Consider the following 17,512-nt stretch of genomic DNA (forward strand, 5'->3'; position numbering starts at 1 on the left):
TTGTCCAGTATCACCTGTAAAGCAGATACCATACTTTATATAGCAAACAGCTCTATTTTTTCTTTTTTAATTTAAACTGTTTTTAAACAGTTTTAATTTAAACTTGGATAGAAATCCAAGTGGGAATTGACCATAGGTCTCCTCATTAGAGGAGAATTCACCTACAGTAACAACCTCATCTGTATGACTACGTGGAGGACTTAGTTCAGTCATCAACAGGAGATACTTTTCTCCTTATAAAGTACACATGCTCCTACTAAGTTTCAATACGAATTGCCAAAACAGTATTTAAAAGTGCTCAAGCAGAAAGTGCCCAACTTAAACCAGTAAGCTTCCAGGAAAGGCTGTATGTTTGGTTAGTGACATTGTGTATAGTTAATTTTTTTTTAATATATACATTTCACCCTGAACATAAATACTCACGCTCTTAGACAAACATCAAAACATGGGCGTCTTACTTTATGATAGCAAATACAAGAATAATGGCCTTTTTGTTCTACTTCTATTAGCTCTAAGGAAAATTTGAACTAGACCATCAGCTCCATTTGTATTATTGGAGATCCTCCGATATCTAATGGTGGTATACTCGAGTAGAGAATCACGATCAAACATTCAGTTGGAGAACAAGTCTCAATTCGCATAAATATCAATGCTGGTAACAGCGGCCCATAGGAGAATGAAAAAAGTACAACGTGGCATTTGGCAAGACAACATGGGTCAGGCAACTGAACCTAGGCACCTGGAGCAGGGTTAACAGGGTTTAATCCCACCTGAATTATTTCTTATCTAGATTTTAGTACATAATAAGTTTTAGTACATAATTTAGCAAGTCTCAAATACTGTGGACTGGCTTCTGTAGTTTTATTCATGAAGAACAGTGTATACCTAAAAGACAACTCCCACCAAGGGAAGAATTAGCTATAAGTGAGTCACATGATTATAGCATAGTGGATTTGATTCTTCACTTTCAGAAAGATCATCACTGGAGAAAAGAATTAAATAAATAGTATAAGAAATACAAAACACCTCCCCAAATAAACAAGCAAAAAACCAAAAAAGCCTGAAGGAAAGCAGGCCACTTACTACAGCAATGCTCCAGGAAGAATGAGAAATACACAAAGATTTTATTATGCAGCACAAATTTGATTTGCTATGTAGGTGCCAGCATTAAAGCATTGGGTAGGGTTTTTTGCACCAGTGAAGGTCTAGCGGAGGAGGCTACCAGCATGCCCCTAAAGGCTGGATGTCTCACCAATTAACTTCTCAGGAGTTTGGAAAATAACAGAGGAAGCTACTGAAACCGGATCTGTAAGCAGCACTTACTCTTTTTCAAGTACATTTTATGTACTCCCAGACACCATAAGCATTAATACAGCAAACAAAACCTCCAAAGGATTCCTGTTGAGTATAAATACATGCATAAACACAGGATATAATTGAAAAAGTCTTTGCTTAATGAGCTCATGGGTGCTTTGGCACAGTGCATAAAATGTAGGTTTGAAGTTTTAAGGTGATAAATCAATTCCCACAGTTGGACTCTAGAATCAAAATAAAAAATAAAATGTATTCTGCAGGATTTCAGATTTGAATTTCTTAGACTCTACCATGGAGACCACACCCTGCAAAAAACAACGATAACTATTCTTACTGTCCACCTGCGCAGTCATGAAGTGCAGATCTTTTTAAAGGCAAAAACTTCCCAGGGTAAAAACGGGGTCAAATTTTGCATTGGCAGTAGGTAAAAAGCGCCAATATACCTAGTCAATCATACACCAGGTGAGAATAGAGCCCACAGGGTGTTTAATAGCTCATTCCCCCCAGCATATCATCAAGTGGAATCTGGGCCACAAATGCAGATGGATAGATCTTTTTTTCCTTAAACTGTACATGATTTTTATCCTTATTATCTTACCACTGACAGTAAGTAAGTCTTATTACAGCTAACTAGGAAACAAACTTGCTTGTCTGAAATAGTACTGAACTACCCATGACGCTTGAGAAACCATATGCTGATAAACTATATTACAGCATAAAATAAATTCCTCTTGAAAGTAGTTATCCTATGAGAAACCTGGATATACAAGCTTTCATTTCTTTCATTGTCTTTTTACTATGTAATGAGTGTATTAATAGCTTTCCAGTTACAGTCTTTTGCTTAAAATATTCACAAAATACCCCAACGTGATACTGGTTGCTATATATATTAAAAAGAAACAACCCAAGGAAAATAGTTATTTTCACCTCTAAAAGGATAGTTAAATGATAAATTAACATCATTAATGAAAACCTCATTATTGAAACTACACAAAACTATCGTGCCTATTCATACTTAATTTTCTTGTAGAAATTACATTATACGACACAGCATATAATCGGTTCTGATTGGGGGTAGGAGAAAACCAGTCGTTAGCTATGACTGAAATGACCAGTTTTCCAGTGCGGTTGTCTTCTAATTAAATCTAAGTGTGGAGCACAGTCATTGAGATATGCTGTAATGATTTGCTTGGATGTATTTTTCCCTTTCTTTTTTTTCTTCTTCTTTTTTTTTTTTCCCCTCCTGTGCTTATCAGAACACCTTACACCTTTCAAAACTAGAGCAGGGGAAAAAAAAAAAGAAAAGAAAAGAGAAAAAAAAAAAACGTTTCTGGCAGATGCCATGCCAAGGCATGTATTACTCACCAACCTTCCACCCACGTTCAGAAACGCAGCTTATCTGTTTCTTAGCTCTTTCTACTAAGAGGTACTAACTCAAAAGCTCAGAACTGCGCCTCAATTGCCATTTCAAAAAGGCTTCTTAATGATAAAGTAGCCTGCCATTTTATTAGCAATAAAATACACCCAGCTGCACTGCTCAGCGAGCAGCGAGGCCGTGCTGTTTCCCGTGCCCACCGCATGCAGCTGGGAGGCAGCTCAGCTCCCGGCCGGCCGTGCCCGCTGCCTGGCACCCTCGGAGCACGCGCGTGGGCACCGCTCGCTGCTCCGTTTATGGTTACTGCTTTCTACAAGATCAGACTTGGAGAAGGAATAACTTATTCTCTCAGAGTCTCATATCTTTACAGTGAAAGACTGCAGGTCACCTGGTAGAGGACACAACAGATACTAAAGTGATTATAGCCTTGATCTTAGTCAGAAGATAGAATTACACGTGTGTTGGTAGAGATGTCAGTGAGACCATGCAGAATGGCACTCTTCTGGGTTTCAGAAGCACAGGATTCCTGCATTTACTATATTTGAAATATAAGAGTTTTGCAGTGGCAGGATAAGACTGTGGGGACAGGAACGGGGCGGGAGATCGGGGCGGTGCGGCTAGAAGGAGAAAGGGGGACTAGGAGGGCTTTGAGCAAAGAGCAAGGAGAGAGCTGTCTCCCCGCAATGGGTTTGTATCAGCCAGCCTTAAATAAAGCTTTTGCAAATTGAGGCCCAGGGGGATTCAGAAGGCACAAGCCAGCTTTTGTTTGCCAAACCCCAAAAGGTATGTGGCAGATTTGGGGGGGTTGTTTCCATTTAAACGGCACATGCATTTCTAAACCCTAAGTTAAACTATTTTGCTCTGTTTGTTGTGTGGCCTTGCTGATCCACTACCTGTCAGGAAAAATATTTTCCCAACCAACATTGTGACAACTATTTAAAGTAACCATTATCTGTGACTCTAAGTAACACTTTCATTTACTTCCTTTCAGAACTTTTGAACAAGGAAAAAAAGCAACAAATCTATTGTTATAAACCTCACAGGAAAAAAAAGTAGGGGTGCCGGGGGGAAGCAGAGAGAAAAAGGAAGAGCAGGGCCAGAAGTCATTTGAAGGGCTTTCCAGCGTAAACAGGGCAGCTAATGAATATGTTGTGATTTTAAACCAGATTTTATCATCAGAAAGTAAAATGGAGTTTCGTACTTAAAAAAAAAAAAATCTTATTCTAAAGTCTTAGAAGCAGTTGGAGAAAAATATAGGTACCTACAAACATACCCCTGTACTCCCCCCTCCCCTCTCACATGCACTGACACAAAATTGGGTTAGTTCTCAGTAAATAGGCTCAATTCCTGTAAATATATCTCAGGATTTTAGGTATATTTTTCACACTGTAAGATTTCAATACAAAACCAGTTTAATCTAACCCAACTCACTCTGATTATTATTAGAAACTCATTATTTGAGGACATCTATCTTTACAGTAACTACGCACCATTAAGGAGCACAATGCCCAGAATTGTTTAAGAAAGCCATGGGGGGGAGGGGGAGGGGAGAAGAGGATCAGGAGGAGGGAGAAGGTAACCAAGGGAGGTTTTGCAATTAGAGGAACATCATCTCCTCTGTGTTTTGCTCACGGGAATGTTTACACATTAACGAACTAAGTTTAAAGTTTCCTCCGTCCAAAAATCACAAATGAGTTGCTCACTATATCTTTAAGTAACACATGCATTTTTGTTCTGATGGTTTTAAAACGTGTTCTTATATCCACCAAGAAAAATTTTAAAAGTCCTATTTATACCGTCATACAGCCTTGATGCCTCAGGAGAGAAATTTTAGAGTTTAAGTACTACATATACAGTTAATGCCTACTGTTTTCTTGGGGAATGGATTTGTTGCACACCTGCAAATCCAAAGTCAATAAAAATTGCAGGGACTCAGCACCTCCGATAACTTAGCACCCAGGAGTGGAAACCTGAATTGCCCTTGCTGAGAGGCAACACGATGCACGATGTTATCTCAGCGACTCGGAGCCTCCAAGCTCCAACCGCAGCTCTTCCAGCAGCTCCAGATCAGACAGCAACACCACGGGCATGCACTACGCAACTAAAATCCATGCCAGCAACATCTTTTACTTTATCTAAAGACGCTGGCATCTTGTGGGGGGAGGGAGGGGGAGAAAAAGTGTGTTCTGCTCATTATTCAAGAAATAACAAAACATCTTTCTTTAATCAGTGGTGAAAATTACTGCTTCTAAATGAATATTAGTGTCACAGCTTGTCCATTAGTCTTTAGCACATGTATAATCTGCCTAGTGATGGAAGAAATATCACATTATAACTCTTTGAACATTAGTAACTAGTGAAAACTTTAGAAATGTCATTAATCAAGGCTCTGGTTATTCAGAGTCTCTACAAGCACATAATCAGACATGTTTTACCTAGACCTAACATATACCTTTTTTTTTTTTTTTTTTTTGAAAAGAAAAGCAAACCTTAAAACAAAGGCTTCTCAAATTTAGTGAACTAAATCTACGTCTCAACAAAGATGTTCTCTGCGTATTAAGATATGCCTTTCATATGACTGTCTGGTTGACAAACGCTAGGGGCCAAACAACAAGAAGCGCTCATACCTCTCATTACATGGGATTCACTGAGTTTCAGCTTCAGCTGTCTACCAACAACAACATTAACCTGGAAGTAGATGACATTTCTCAACAGGAGTACCATGGTATCAGCTAAATTAACATTCCCACTAAAGTTGTTAAATGCAAAGCAGAAAAATGCATAGTGTTGTCACATAAAGAACTCCTGTACGGGACAGGAGCATGAAATGAAAAGTCAAAGAACAAAATGAAAAAATCAATGATTAAAAAAGGTTAATTGCTGCACTTGCTGCAGTTTCCAAAATATCTTTATGCCAGCTTTTATCTAAGGCAGGGGGTAAGAAATAAAGAACTATCAGCAATTCTATACAGATATGAAAAATTACTAAGTATCTTTAAAAGACAAGATCTGCCTGATATTTATAGCGTGTCCAATATAGCATGAGCGAAGACATGTCGTTAATAATATAAAGCTGCAGGTCTAATAACAGTAAACACAAAAATGGATTCCATAAACTAAGTTGACTAGCCATTGCCAAAGTGTATGTTCAGCTGAATAGTTGGGAAATTCAGTCTCCTTCGATATTAAGAAATTTGAATTTTGCTAGTTCAAGCCAAATCAAGCAATTTTCTGACTGGAGATATCCGGTTCATATATTGTCAAAGGTGACTTTAATCCTATCTTACTTTTATATGAAAAACAAAACACACTATTTCCATCTTGAATTTCTCTATTTTAATCTTGTATATAACCTATCAATTAAGTATGAAGATCTTCAGCAAACTCCATATATATTTTAAATAATGAAACAATTTTACAAAGAGTGCAGAATATAATTTACAGAAATACATGGTCCAGACTGAACTGACACACACAGCAACATTCACTATTCTTTTACAGCTACGAGAGGAAACAGAATTGTATTCATATACCAAGAAGGTATTTCTACAATACTTTATATAGTGCTGTGGTCCACAATGCCAACAACAAGGGACTGAAAATAGGATCAATTCTTTTCCTTCTCAGAAACAATCTTGTAAGCATCCGAGTTCCCAAAGACATAAAAGAATAGTTACTTTTCTGAGTTCTTTTGATATCTCTCTTCATGGTGGGGCTATCCATGAGTGATGGGAGAAATCTCTTTTGAAACTAAATGGTGCACCTTCAAGCGTGTTCAGATATGTCTTTGCTGTTCCTTTCTGTGTTTCTCAAGCTTTACTTGAAAAGGATGCTTGATTTGGTTTAGGCATCACAATGGGATACCTTATATCAGGCAGCGCTTGCAAGCCTCATTCTTCCAGGATAGAGCCTGACTGTTTCTTTCTATACGTCAACACAGGAGGGTGAAGTAATCAGCCAGGTCTAAGAAAGACGGGTTAAGTTAACCTGTTTGTCAGAATCTGTGATGAATAAGTTCATTCTTTTAACACGGCCACGCTAAGGAGCAAAGTATATAAATAGCTACTTTTCATCTAAAAGCACAGCTATCACAGAAGTTTGCATAGCAGGGCTATCAGCTCATAATGGTTAAAATGTTGATATTGATAGTATTTTAAGGGATTAATCATTTTGGCATATAACTTATTCCTTCCCATCCACCCTCTGTTGTCACTCAGTAATGTAAAGTAATTGTTGGCTCTTCCCCTCGCCATGTCTCTGGAAGACACATACATGCTTTAACATATGCTGTACTGTATATGAGTATCCTTGCAGCAGTACAGTTCTGGTAGTTTTATTAAGTGATATTTCAAGCTCACTATATAAATGCTTTTTTTATTAATGACTTGCTTGTATACTAGAATGGAGAGACAGGGGGTGGGAAAAACCTCTCAGAGGAAAATAGTGATGTTATTTGCAAGATACTAGAAGGGAAACAGCAGTTTGAAATAAATCAGGGAAAAAAAAAAAACCTTCAATGAGAGTGTGAAGATACATTTCTCCCACAAGCCCCAGTAAGCCACCAGTTCCTGCCCCTTCTCCCATCTCCTCTCGATATTCATTTCATTCAGATTAGCAGGAGTCACACGAACATGCATTAATGTGCCCCTTAAGTATTTTATCAAACTGAAGATGAAAAATAGAAAGTTTAGTTATGACCCATAGCAGGGAATCATCCATTCAGACCTGCTTAAATTAGATGTGAGACAGCTATCTTAGATCATGAAGTTTGACCAAAGTATGTTCTTACTGCTAGAGTATTCATGCAAATAAGATACAGATTACTGAAACCAATTTATCACCACCAATCTATAACCAGCTTGACACATGCACACTTTCAAGAATACAACACAAAATAAATTGTGGCATACATCTTCACGCATTGAGGATTCGCATGCAGAAAACGAACCATTTGCTTTAACAAAGAGTACATGGCATGTTAGAAGTAGAATAAGAAAGGGTTAAAAATAGATAACAAAATGTCCCAGCAATATGCGATTTCAAGGAATCTGGAGCAAAAATAGACTTGCATCAAAGTTTGCCATCATATCAAAATAACCTCAGCTTTTTTCTCCACAACGTTTCTGAGATATTTTAAATTTAACTAACAACATACTAGCAATAGTTGTACTATAAAGAACATAAAAACTATACTCTCAATAACAGAGTTAAGTAATATGATTAATAATTGCTACTTCAATGTTTCAGGGCACATTAGACTGCACATTTAATAACATATTATAAAAAATTAAAAAACAGCAAGTGGCATGACAGTCATCTGCAGTTGCATTATTTTTAATTATAGCTGAGCAGATGAAACTTTTTCCATATGCAGAAAAAGCACTTTAAAGAACATAAAGCTGTACCCATTATTTAAATATAATAATGCAAGGCTTGTCTTTCTATTGTGCAAACACAATAGCCATTGTAGCAAGAAGTGTTGCTTACAGGATTAAACAGATAGTTTAGTATTATGATATGTTTGATAGGTACCAGTACTAGCACTATAGGAGCAGACATACAATATTGTTATTACCATACTATGCGTGTCAGTACTTTGTAGCAATATAACTCAGCAAAAGGGAAGCGCTAACTGCACGTTTTCATCCCTGCAGATGACTATGTGTGCTCCTGATCAGTGGGGCTTTCTGCAGGTTGGAGAATGGGAAGGGTACTAAAACGTGCAAACTGACCCGTCAGAGCCCAGTTTCCCTCCCAGTTTCTCAAGACCTGGGTAACCAAGACTGACCAACTACTTCTCTTTCCATTTTATCCTCATTGGTTACACGGTTGGACCAACGTATTCAGAAGCAAGAGTAGTCAAGTCTGCTTGTAGTTAGTAGGTTGCTGCAAATACAAACTATCTCCTAAAACACACAGTACGTACACACACATTCTCTTTAACATGCTGATCAGGGGGGTGGTAGGTGCAATTATTAAAGGACTGAAAGCCTTAGATTTCCTTTGACCTCCATTACAGTCTAGGACTCTCTGCTCCTTGAAGGATAAGATTGTATTTGTCAAACCTACGGTAACATACTGCAAGTGGATTTGCTCTGTTCTCCTGTGTTAGCTATCATCCTTTAAAGCAATGCAGTTCCATTAAAGGAGATGTATACGTTGTTTTGAGATTTTTTTTTTAAAAAAAAAGGAAAATAGAAGGATCTTAAGGAATTTTTTTTATGCTTACATTTTTCATAACGCTAAAAAAATATAGGGTGACATAAGGTGAAAAGGTCACATGGCTCATAGAAATGGAAGCAAATACTCCAGTAAGATTTTTTTCACCTGGAAAATATCCCTATATCTAATTCTATTTGGGGGGGGGGGGGGGGTATTATTATTTTAGCAACAAAAAACTCCAGGCCCTTTCCCAGCCTAGAGTTCCCTGAAGTGATCTTTCCCATAAGGAAGATAAGTTTTCACTTAGAGGATAGCATCTCTAGCAGCAAGAGTTTAATACTCTGCAACAATATCAGGGATACGCAATCCTGAATTTACAGCTCTTCAAATTACTTTTATAGCTATACTGTTCATTTTGGATCAGATGCTTATCTAAAATTCCATATATTTTGGTAGCCATAATATCTGATTTTAAACAGCTTCCAATGAGCCAAAGAACAGTACTAAAAAAAAATCCATAAAAAAGCCACACTGGGCCAGATTCTAGGAGCTGTAAATCACTGTAGCTCTTTAACGCTAAACCATTTTACACCAGCTAAGGATGGAGTCCAATATGCACAATTCCACTCCAAAGTGGATCTTATTTCCACAGGCATCGTGTTTTGCTTCTCATCTGCTCTAACAAATGAAATTTTCTAATTGGTTTATCCCAAATTCTTTTAATAGTTTTTTTTATGCCTTTCTTTATCAATGACTCAGGAGAAAAAAAGTGCTGATTGATCAATTCATCAAGCTTTATTTATGCACAATATTCTCCAATACTTCAGAAATGTCTGCAGAACAATTTCCTCCAATCCTAAGATCAATGAATCAATGTAAAATCCCAGTAATTAAATTTATCAACTCTGTATCAATACATCTGGTACTTTATGAAAGTATTATATGAAGTTTGTTCTCTTAAGGGATATATTGATTGAGGGCAAAGAGCCAAATATTTCTATTATTAGATCTGGGAATGCTAGATCAAAACGCACTCTGTCATAAACAACATACAAATGTTTCATATACACAGATCTCATGCTGATTCTGTACCATTAAACCCACTCCTAACAAGCAGATAAGCCTATTAATTGATGATTAAGACTACAGGTATATCAGTCATTATATTCAATGTTTCTTGTATGCATTTATTGAACAAATGTATTGACAGCAACCAAACAATCATTTTCCTCCAGGATTTATATTTAAAGGAAAGGAAGAGATCATCTAAACAAAAGCAGATTTCGAACCTTCTTCATGCAGCATAAAATAGCCTTAGTTAATTAATTAAATTTTGAAACCGAAGCTTTACAGTCTGAAAGAGATTAACATCTTTCTCCATCACATATAGTACTGTTATTAATTGAAAGGTGATAAATAAAGCCAAAAGATGACAAATCTGATAAAATCCGTATTAAAAAACAAAACAAGGAAATAGAAACACTGCCCATGTGTCTTTACAGTTTAATTTTTAAAGGGCTAGAATACAAACTATTCTGAAATATATTTTTAGCTACTGTCCCTTACTGTATATGCATAAGCAAGCAGGGCACAGAAGTTCATGAAGTGCCATTTTAATAATCAATTATTAAAAAAAGAGTAGTAGTTAATATTATATCAAGAAAAAAAACAAACATTTTTGACTCTGCTTAAACATAAAAGTCTTTTAAAGATTCAAAAACAGCTAATGACTTAAGATTGTCATTTTTACTGTGAATCGTGTGATGAAGATATTAATAACAATACAACCTTCATACTTCTAAAATCCTGCTAGAATCAGGGAAGCAGACATCCCTATGTTTTCACAGATGTTCCAATAAATAAAAACAATTTGATCCTGTACTGAAGGTACTAACAACAAAAACCCCAAACCCACCAGATTCATGTAGGAGTCACATCCTGTTACAAACATCAAACAACAATGAGCCTTTATTACCATGCTATGATTCCTTCATTTCAAACATGATTAATTAGCAAGTATAACACTCACCAAAACTCCCACCACGCTTCTGTTTGCTGCCTATTTGCAAATGGGTCTCTATCAAGTATCCATGAGCAGTATTAGTCTCATTTATGACAGTGGAGAAAAGAAGTCAAAGCATCCTGTTTTAAGACTTCACTCATACCTTAACCAAAAAGAGGAAGGAAAGAAAAAAGGAAAAGAAAAGAACACCAAAACTACCTCTTTCTTTCTTTTAATCTCAGAGATTCCTTGACAATCCAAATACAAACTTCATGCAAAATGAAAAACTTTTTAAAGAGTTGCTAAACAATTCAAATGGTTGAAAATAAAAGTAGGTAAGGAAAAAGATTGGTTTAGGCTTTGCATTGATCTTTTTTACTTGAAACTTCAACTTTCTATTCAATTTGAAATACATTGCTTCTGGTGAGAATGAAAAGCATGGTTCACATGTCAAAAATGGAAACAAAAAGAGGATGAGAAGGGGAAGACACACTTAACAGGACATTTAGCATGTTTTAAGCTGTGCAAACAGATGTCTCCAAATGCATCTCACTTGCAATAAACATTACTTTGGTAGTAAAAGAAACTTTGCTTTATGGGTAGGAGAGGTGAAAAAAAGATTACAAATACAGGAGGAGAAACAAGGCTGAAATTAGAGAAAAAAGAAAAATCTGAAAGTGCCTCCTCAAGCTGAACTCTATAAATACCATCACAAAAACAACAACAGAAAAAGGCTCAGTTTGAAAGCAACAGATGTATTCCCGAAAAGAAAATATCCCTGCTGAAATAACGCACGGGCACAGACAGAGTTTTCCTACTTTAAAAGTATGAAAAAAGTATGAAAACAGATGCATGTGCAGCAAAGGTAAACTTTCAACAGAAAATAAAAATGAGGCAGAAGATCGGATACCTCCTTGGTTTTCCAGCTCGGTATCACAGACACTTGATGATTTTGTCACGCCCAGAGCAGAGTCATTTTTAAGTGCAAATCAGTCCTACTCTCTCCAGCTTTTTCAATTTTATAAATTTGGGATCAAAAACATCAAAGCAGCTTCCACTTCGGACCTAACTTTTAGAGGATCAATGTGACAAGTCACTGCTTGATAGATGTTTCTCTTGATAAACGACTTGTTCAAAAGAGACATTGTAGCTTTCATTTCCTGACCACAACACACTTTTAATTTGCAACAGCAGAGCTGCTCGAGTGTGACTAGTTCCCACTTTCCAGCCTTTCAGGATTGTGGCACTGTCAGGCCACATACATGGGCAAAACAAAACCTCAGAAAGAGGGGCATCTGCAGCAAGGAATGCAGCAAAACTTTTCCCCAAACAGGAACCTGATTATGCTTGATTTCTCTTAACAGGGGGCTTTAAACCCCCCCTCCCAGCCACCTCCAATCCCTAACATTTTCGGGAAAGGGGAAAAGAGAGGAGAAATTGTATTTGCAAATATATACTTAAGGGCCATAGGATACATACAGCTTCCTAACACCACCGTGTTTATTATACGGATATATATTATTGCTACTATAATTATTATTATTATCTGGGAATCGCATTTAACAGTCCAAAACGTCCACACCATCCAATTTCAGCTCTCAGCATACTGTCCGATTCCCGATTTAAAATTTATAAATGTAATATCCTCCTCATCACAAGCAGCAGTCCAATCTGCTCTGAATATATATTACAGCTTTAACATCACAGAGGGAAATCTCCCATCTGGCAATCACATTCACTCCAACAGCTCTAGGAAGGGGGGAAAAAAAAAAAAAAAAAATGTTCCGCTCTCGCTCGCTCTCCTCCTTAAAACATTTCTCAGGGCAAATTATGTGCATCTAAAATAAACAGTTGCCTTATTGATTGCTTCAAAGTCAACAAGTTCTAAACGCAAAATGCAATCAGATCGTTCCCATCGTATAGCACCCAGGATACGTTTAGCAATATAGTCACCTACAACGCCAGAATAGGAGCGTACATTGTGCAAACGCTCTCTCAATCTTTCTTGCATTCAGATATGTTATTACGAGAGATCATCAGCCACACACGCCAGACCTCCCCCTTACCCCAAACACACGCACGCACACACACATACACACTCACTCACTCCTAGGGTCTCTCTCCATCCTTATTTGTTGCTACCACAGGCTATTAAAAGTGAACATACCCCCCTTTTGGTTGCACAAAACAGATTAATAGTCGCTTCTGTTGTTAGTTCTTTAGCCCTAATTGAATACCGAGAGGTGCATCCACCGCACCACACGGAGACTATCGAGATTCCCCATGCTCCATTTTATCTGACTTTTTTTGGAGGAGGGGGCGGCGTGGGGGGCTGAAGAGTGACCATTAAAATGAAGCCAGTTTCAGCACCTGATTATTTCATTCTGTTACACGTCGAGAACAGAGCAGTGGGAACCAGACACTTGTAAACTGAGCATAAAATACCACTTACTAAACAGTCGATCACGACAGTATTTTTGTTTGTTTACATGCAAAACATTCCCCCACCCCACCCCCACATCAGTGAAAACCTCTAGCAGATGATTATGCTAAAACTGAGAGAGGGAAAAGCAGCTGGAGTTCAAGTAAATACTCAAATATTAGTAGTTTGAAATAGGAAAAGATACATTTTAAGGAATGCATGTGTGAGCATATAGACACGTAGGTGTATATATCCATCGCTACGTGTTTTCCCCTTCTCCAGTCACCGAGTTTTACTAATTTACATACCACTGGAGTTCAGTGGTGTATATAGTGCACTGCTAGTAACATGCAACTTTAGGTTTTACAACTGAGATCAATACAATGGACAAAACTAACGCTGTAACCAATGATAAACAAATGTTAGCAAGAGAAAAAAATGCTCATATATATACACACACACACACACACAAGTGAAAAATTACTATTAAACATTCCGTATTTATTACAATATATTTGCATGCAGAGTCCTCGGTGCGTTATCATGCTATTTAAATTTGTCTTTGCTATTTAGATGCAAAGGAAGTAGATCCCAAAACGGACATACCATAAACACTGGTGCTACTGATCATTTCTTGCTGGCAGCACAAAAAGCTGAATTGGATTTTTCACAAGCAGGAATTCCAAAGGTTGCTTTTCATTAAAGCCACTTTTCCTCTCAGCTATCAAATGTCACTGCCTTGAAACGTGGGCCCTTTCGTCAGGTATTCATTTAACCTACATGCATATAATTAAGTGGGAAAGCAACATCAACAAAAAGGGGATCTCAGATCACAAGAGAAGAAAGAAAGGGGGGGAAAAAAAGCACATGACCAGGAATGCAAGTCCATGTCAATTCCACTCACTCCCATTGAAACTACCAGGAGCTCCGGGGAGGACAGTAATAGGATCAGTGCGTTGTATATACCATTAAATTATACATCTTTCTCCCCGGTCCGAGCCAACAATACGCCCACCACGCCGTACCCCCTCCACGCCGATGTGTGCTTACATTTTACTGCAACAGCTCCTCTGACACATTCGTGTGCCCCCCCCCCCCCACCCCAGGCTGAGACACGGCAATTTAAACCCAACTTTTGTTTTGCAAGATTGTTATTTGCACTTATTTCCTCAGAAGTTAGTTGCCTCCAAGTCTAGCCCCGCGTTACCTAGAGTTCATTATTTTTAATGCAACTTAAAAATAAATCCAATTAGGAGGAGGAGGAGGAGGGGAGGGAGCTCGCAATCGCGAACTCTTAATCTGCCTACTATTGTTGGCAATGCTCGGGGAGGAAAAACCATGCACCGCGATTGTGTCTCCGTACTTTCCAGACTGCGATCAGGGAAGCAGAGCGGAGAATTTCACACCAAAAAGCGACTGCGAATTAGACAAAACATTTCGGGCACAAGCGGGCGATTAAAAAATACATGGCTGTCTTGGAGAGCTTTAAGATTAAATAAAATTTAAAGCGGTGGTAGGAAGACTGGAAAAGAGATCCTCTTACCTGCAGATTTGGTACGAGCACCCGATAGGTTAGAGCAGCATCGATCCGCCGTGTTTGCTGATGAATGGGGGCTCGGGTTAAGTGAAGGTGCCTATGATTTGAAATCATTCCAAGTTTTTGAAGGGAAGACTGACTGCAGCCTCTGCCATGTTGGAATTTCAAACCCAAAACAGCTGCTTTGCGAGCAGCCAGCATGCTGGCAGCTGGACGCCTGCGCAGAGCGCCGCCGAGCCAAATTCAAATCACTTTCACGCGCAGAGCCAAAGATCAGCTTTCAAAGGGGGAGAGGCGCGGGGGGCGGGGGCGCTCCGCGGCCCTGCGCGCCGCGGCCGCCGCTTCCCGCGGGGGGCGGCGGAGCGCCCGCGCCGCGCCGCCGCTGCGCGGGGCCGCGGGACGCGCTGCGCGGGCTCCCCGCCGCCGCTGCCCCCGCGCCCGCCCGCCCGCCCGCCGCGCCGCGCCGCGCCGCGCCGCGCCGGGGCTCCCCGCCTCTCCCGGGCGCTGCGGCGGCCGCGGGCAGCGGCGGGGCCTAGCGGCGGGCCGGGGCCGGCCGGGCCGGGGCTGCGCGCTCGCTGCGCCGCCGCGCTTGGCGGCGGCCGAGCGCCGGCTCCGCGGCGGCGGTGGCGCTTCCCGCCGAGCGCGGCCTCCCCGCCCGGGACGGGGCAGCGGGGCGCCCCTGGCCGCCGGCGCGGTGCCGCCTCGCTGGGCGGCGGGAGGCCGGTGTCGAGGGTAACGAACCGCTGATTTCTCAGAAGTGAGAAAAATGGCCGGAATTAAAACGCGCCTCTCTTTGGGCTAACTCATCCCAGGCCCGAACGGCGCGGCCGGAGAGGCGGCGAGCCTGGCCAAGACTTGCACCGTCTTCCCGTTTCTCCTACGCAGCTTCAGTAATTGCCCACATGAGCCCAGCTGCACGCGGTTTCTGTGAGACATTTGTGATAAGCGGCAATGGCTGAGGCCGAGGGACCCCGGCAGCCACACCTCCCTCTGCCAGCATTTCACCAGTGCCTCTGCTCCGGCTGCAGGATGGCAGGGAGCCAGCTACCCCGGCCCCACAGCTGCTGGGGACTCCCCTTACATAAGAGGAATTCCCCAGGGGGCTGTTAGACGGGCTTTACAGCCTCTTTATGCTGGCAGAGAAGGCATAAAGTGGCCACACAGCAGAAATTGGGCCCTCCCTCGTTTGCTGTCTCTCACAAACAGCCCTTTCTCCATCTCTCTCTTGCGTGAAAAGTCCTCCGTGGCTGATGCTTGCACGCACCGTGCGCCTGCCGCTGCTGGCCAGGCCTTCCCGCGCCCTCGCGCACATGTACGAGGCCGCTTCGCTGTGGTCACAGCTGGGAACAGGGACGAGAGAGAAAGCAATGCAGGGACGTAGAAAGGGAGACGAGGGAGAAGAGGGCTTTCCGCGTGACAGACCTACATTCCTGGTTTTACACCCGAAGGGGCTGTCAGAGAATTTCTGCCTTCTAACAGGAAGCAAGCCACATTGTCCGGACGCTGTTCCTGGGCTTGGGGTTAGGGTTTCACTTTCTCTCCTCCTGGTCCTGCAGAAGAGAAGGATGCCTTGGGAGGGCTGTTTGTCCGACCTGGATCTGGAAGAGATGGATGACATTTTCTTAGTAAGAAAGGAAGATGCAGTAGGAGTATGTGCTCTGGAGGAGGCAAAGGAGTTCAGTCCTAGGGGACTGGCATCTGGAGGAACGGGAACAGGCCGGTTTCCTGCCTGTTTTCCTTTTCAGTAATATAGCAGGCCTAGATAAAACCTAGGAGTTGCCAGCAGAAGCTGAAATGAGATTTCTCAGCCAGTCGCTATCCTCCTGGGTAAGGGAAGAGGAAAACGGAGTACAGGAAGGCCTGTCCGATCGGAGGTGGTCCATGACGCGATTCAGTCAACCCCAAATGAATTTCACCAGTTTTAAGATTCTTTTGGGAGGCCAGAATCCCCCAGGGGACAACACTGTGCCTAGAGATTAGGAAATAGAAAGACACAGCAACACAGCTAGACAAATTTCTGCTTCTTAAGGATATTGAAAATGTTTCTAGCCTACTTGCACAGCTCGGGATGTTGGTATAATTACCACCGCTGGTATAATAACAAGGTATACTGAAGCAAGGAGATGATTCCAGAGTAGATGCCTTTTATACTAGCAAAACTGGTTTTGCTTTCCATTATCTCCAAACTTAAACAAAACATGTAAGTGGAAACATGGTTTAACTGAATATTGGGATATATAGTTATTTTTAGAACTCTACCACACTGACCAACATAGCTATAGCAGCAGAGGTCTATAGAAATGGCTTTTAGACAGCCTCCCAGAACAGCTCGCAGGCCAGAAATGCCACCACACTATCCAACGTGGTCCAGTCTGCAATATGCTCCTTTGACACCTTTTTCCTCTGAGAATCTCGCCGACCACAGCCCTCAGCACTGTTTCATAAACATCAGTTAAGGCCTCCCAATTTAAATGGACCTCTTGTCTAGAACACCCCATTATCCGCGTACGTAGCCACCCATCAACTCTTTTACAAGGGCCAGTGGGTATTAAGTGCAAACTTCGGCCGTAACACTAGCAGGTAACTCTTCCAAATTCAGGCGAGCATCAGTAGCTTCTGGTGTTCACTAACTTGACCAAACAACACATATTATACGTAGTAGTGTCTGATTTTTAAATCTGCAATGCAGCATATTACCTC

At 40.8% G+C, this 17,512-nt stretch overlaps 1 protein-coding gene across 2 annotated transcripts in view; it reads right to left on the reverse strand.

Moving 5' to 3' along the window:
* Positions 1 to 15,135, reverse strand: part of FIGN (fidgetin, microtubule severing factor) — a 103,273-nt gene extending 88,138 nt beyond the window's left edge. Inside the window, exons 1-2 of one of the 2 annotated variants that reach the window (XM_064514859.1) lie at positions 14,819 to 15,135; positions 13,882 to 14,051 (exon numbers count right to left, since the gene is read on the reverse strand). In XM_064514859.1, the coding sequence (XP_064370929.1) occupies positions 13,882 to 13,906 (25 nt within the window). In that variant the 5' untranslated portion in view covers positions 13,907 to 14,051; positions 14,819 to 15,135. The remainder of the gene's footprint in view (positions 1 to 13,881; positions 14,052 to 14,818) is intronic. The other variant, XM_064514860.1, reaches the window with a different exon arrangement.
* Positions 15,136 to 17,512: the final 2,377 nt, after the last annotated feature.

The sequence above is a fragment of the Dromaius novaehollandiae genome, chromosome 7, assembly GCF_036370855.1.
Source record: "Dromaius novaehollandiae isolate bDroNov1 chromosome 7, bDroNov1.hap1, whole genome shotgun sequence".
Lineage (NCBI taxonomy): Eukaryota > Metazoa > Chordata > Aves > Casuariiformes > Dromaiidae > Dromaius > Dromaius novaehollandiae.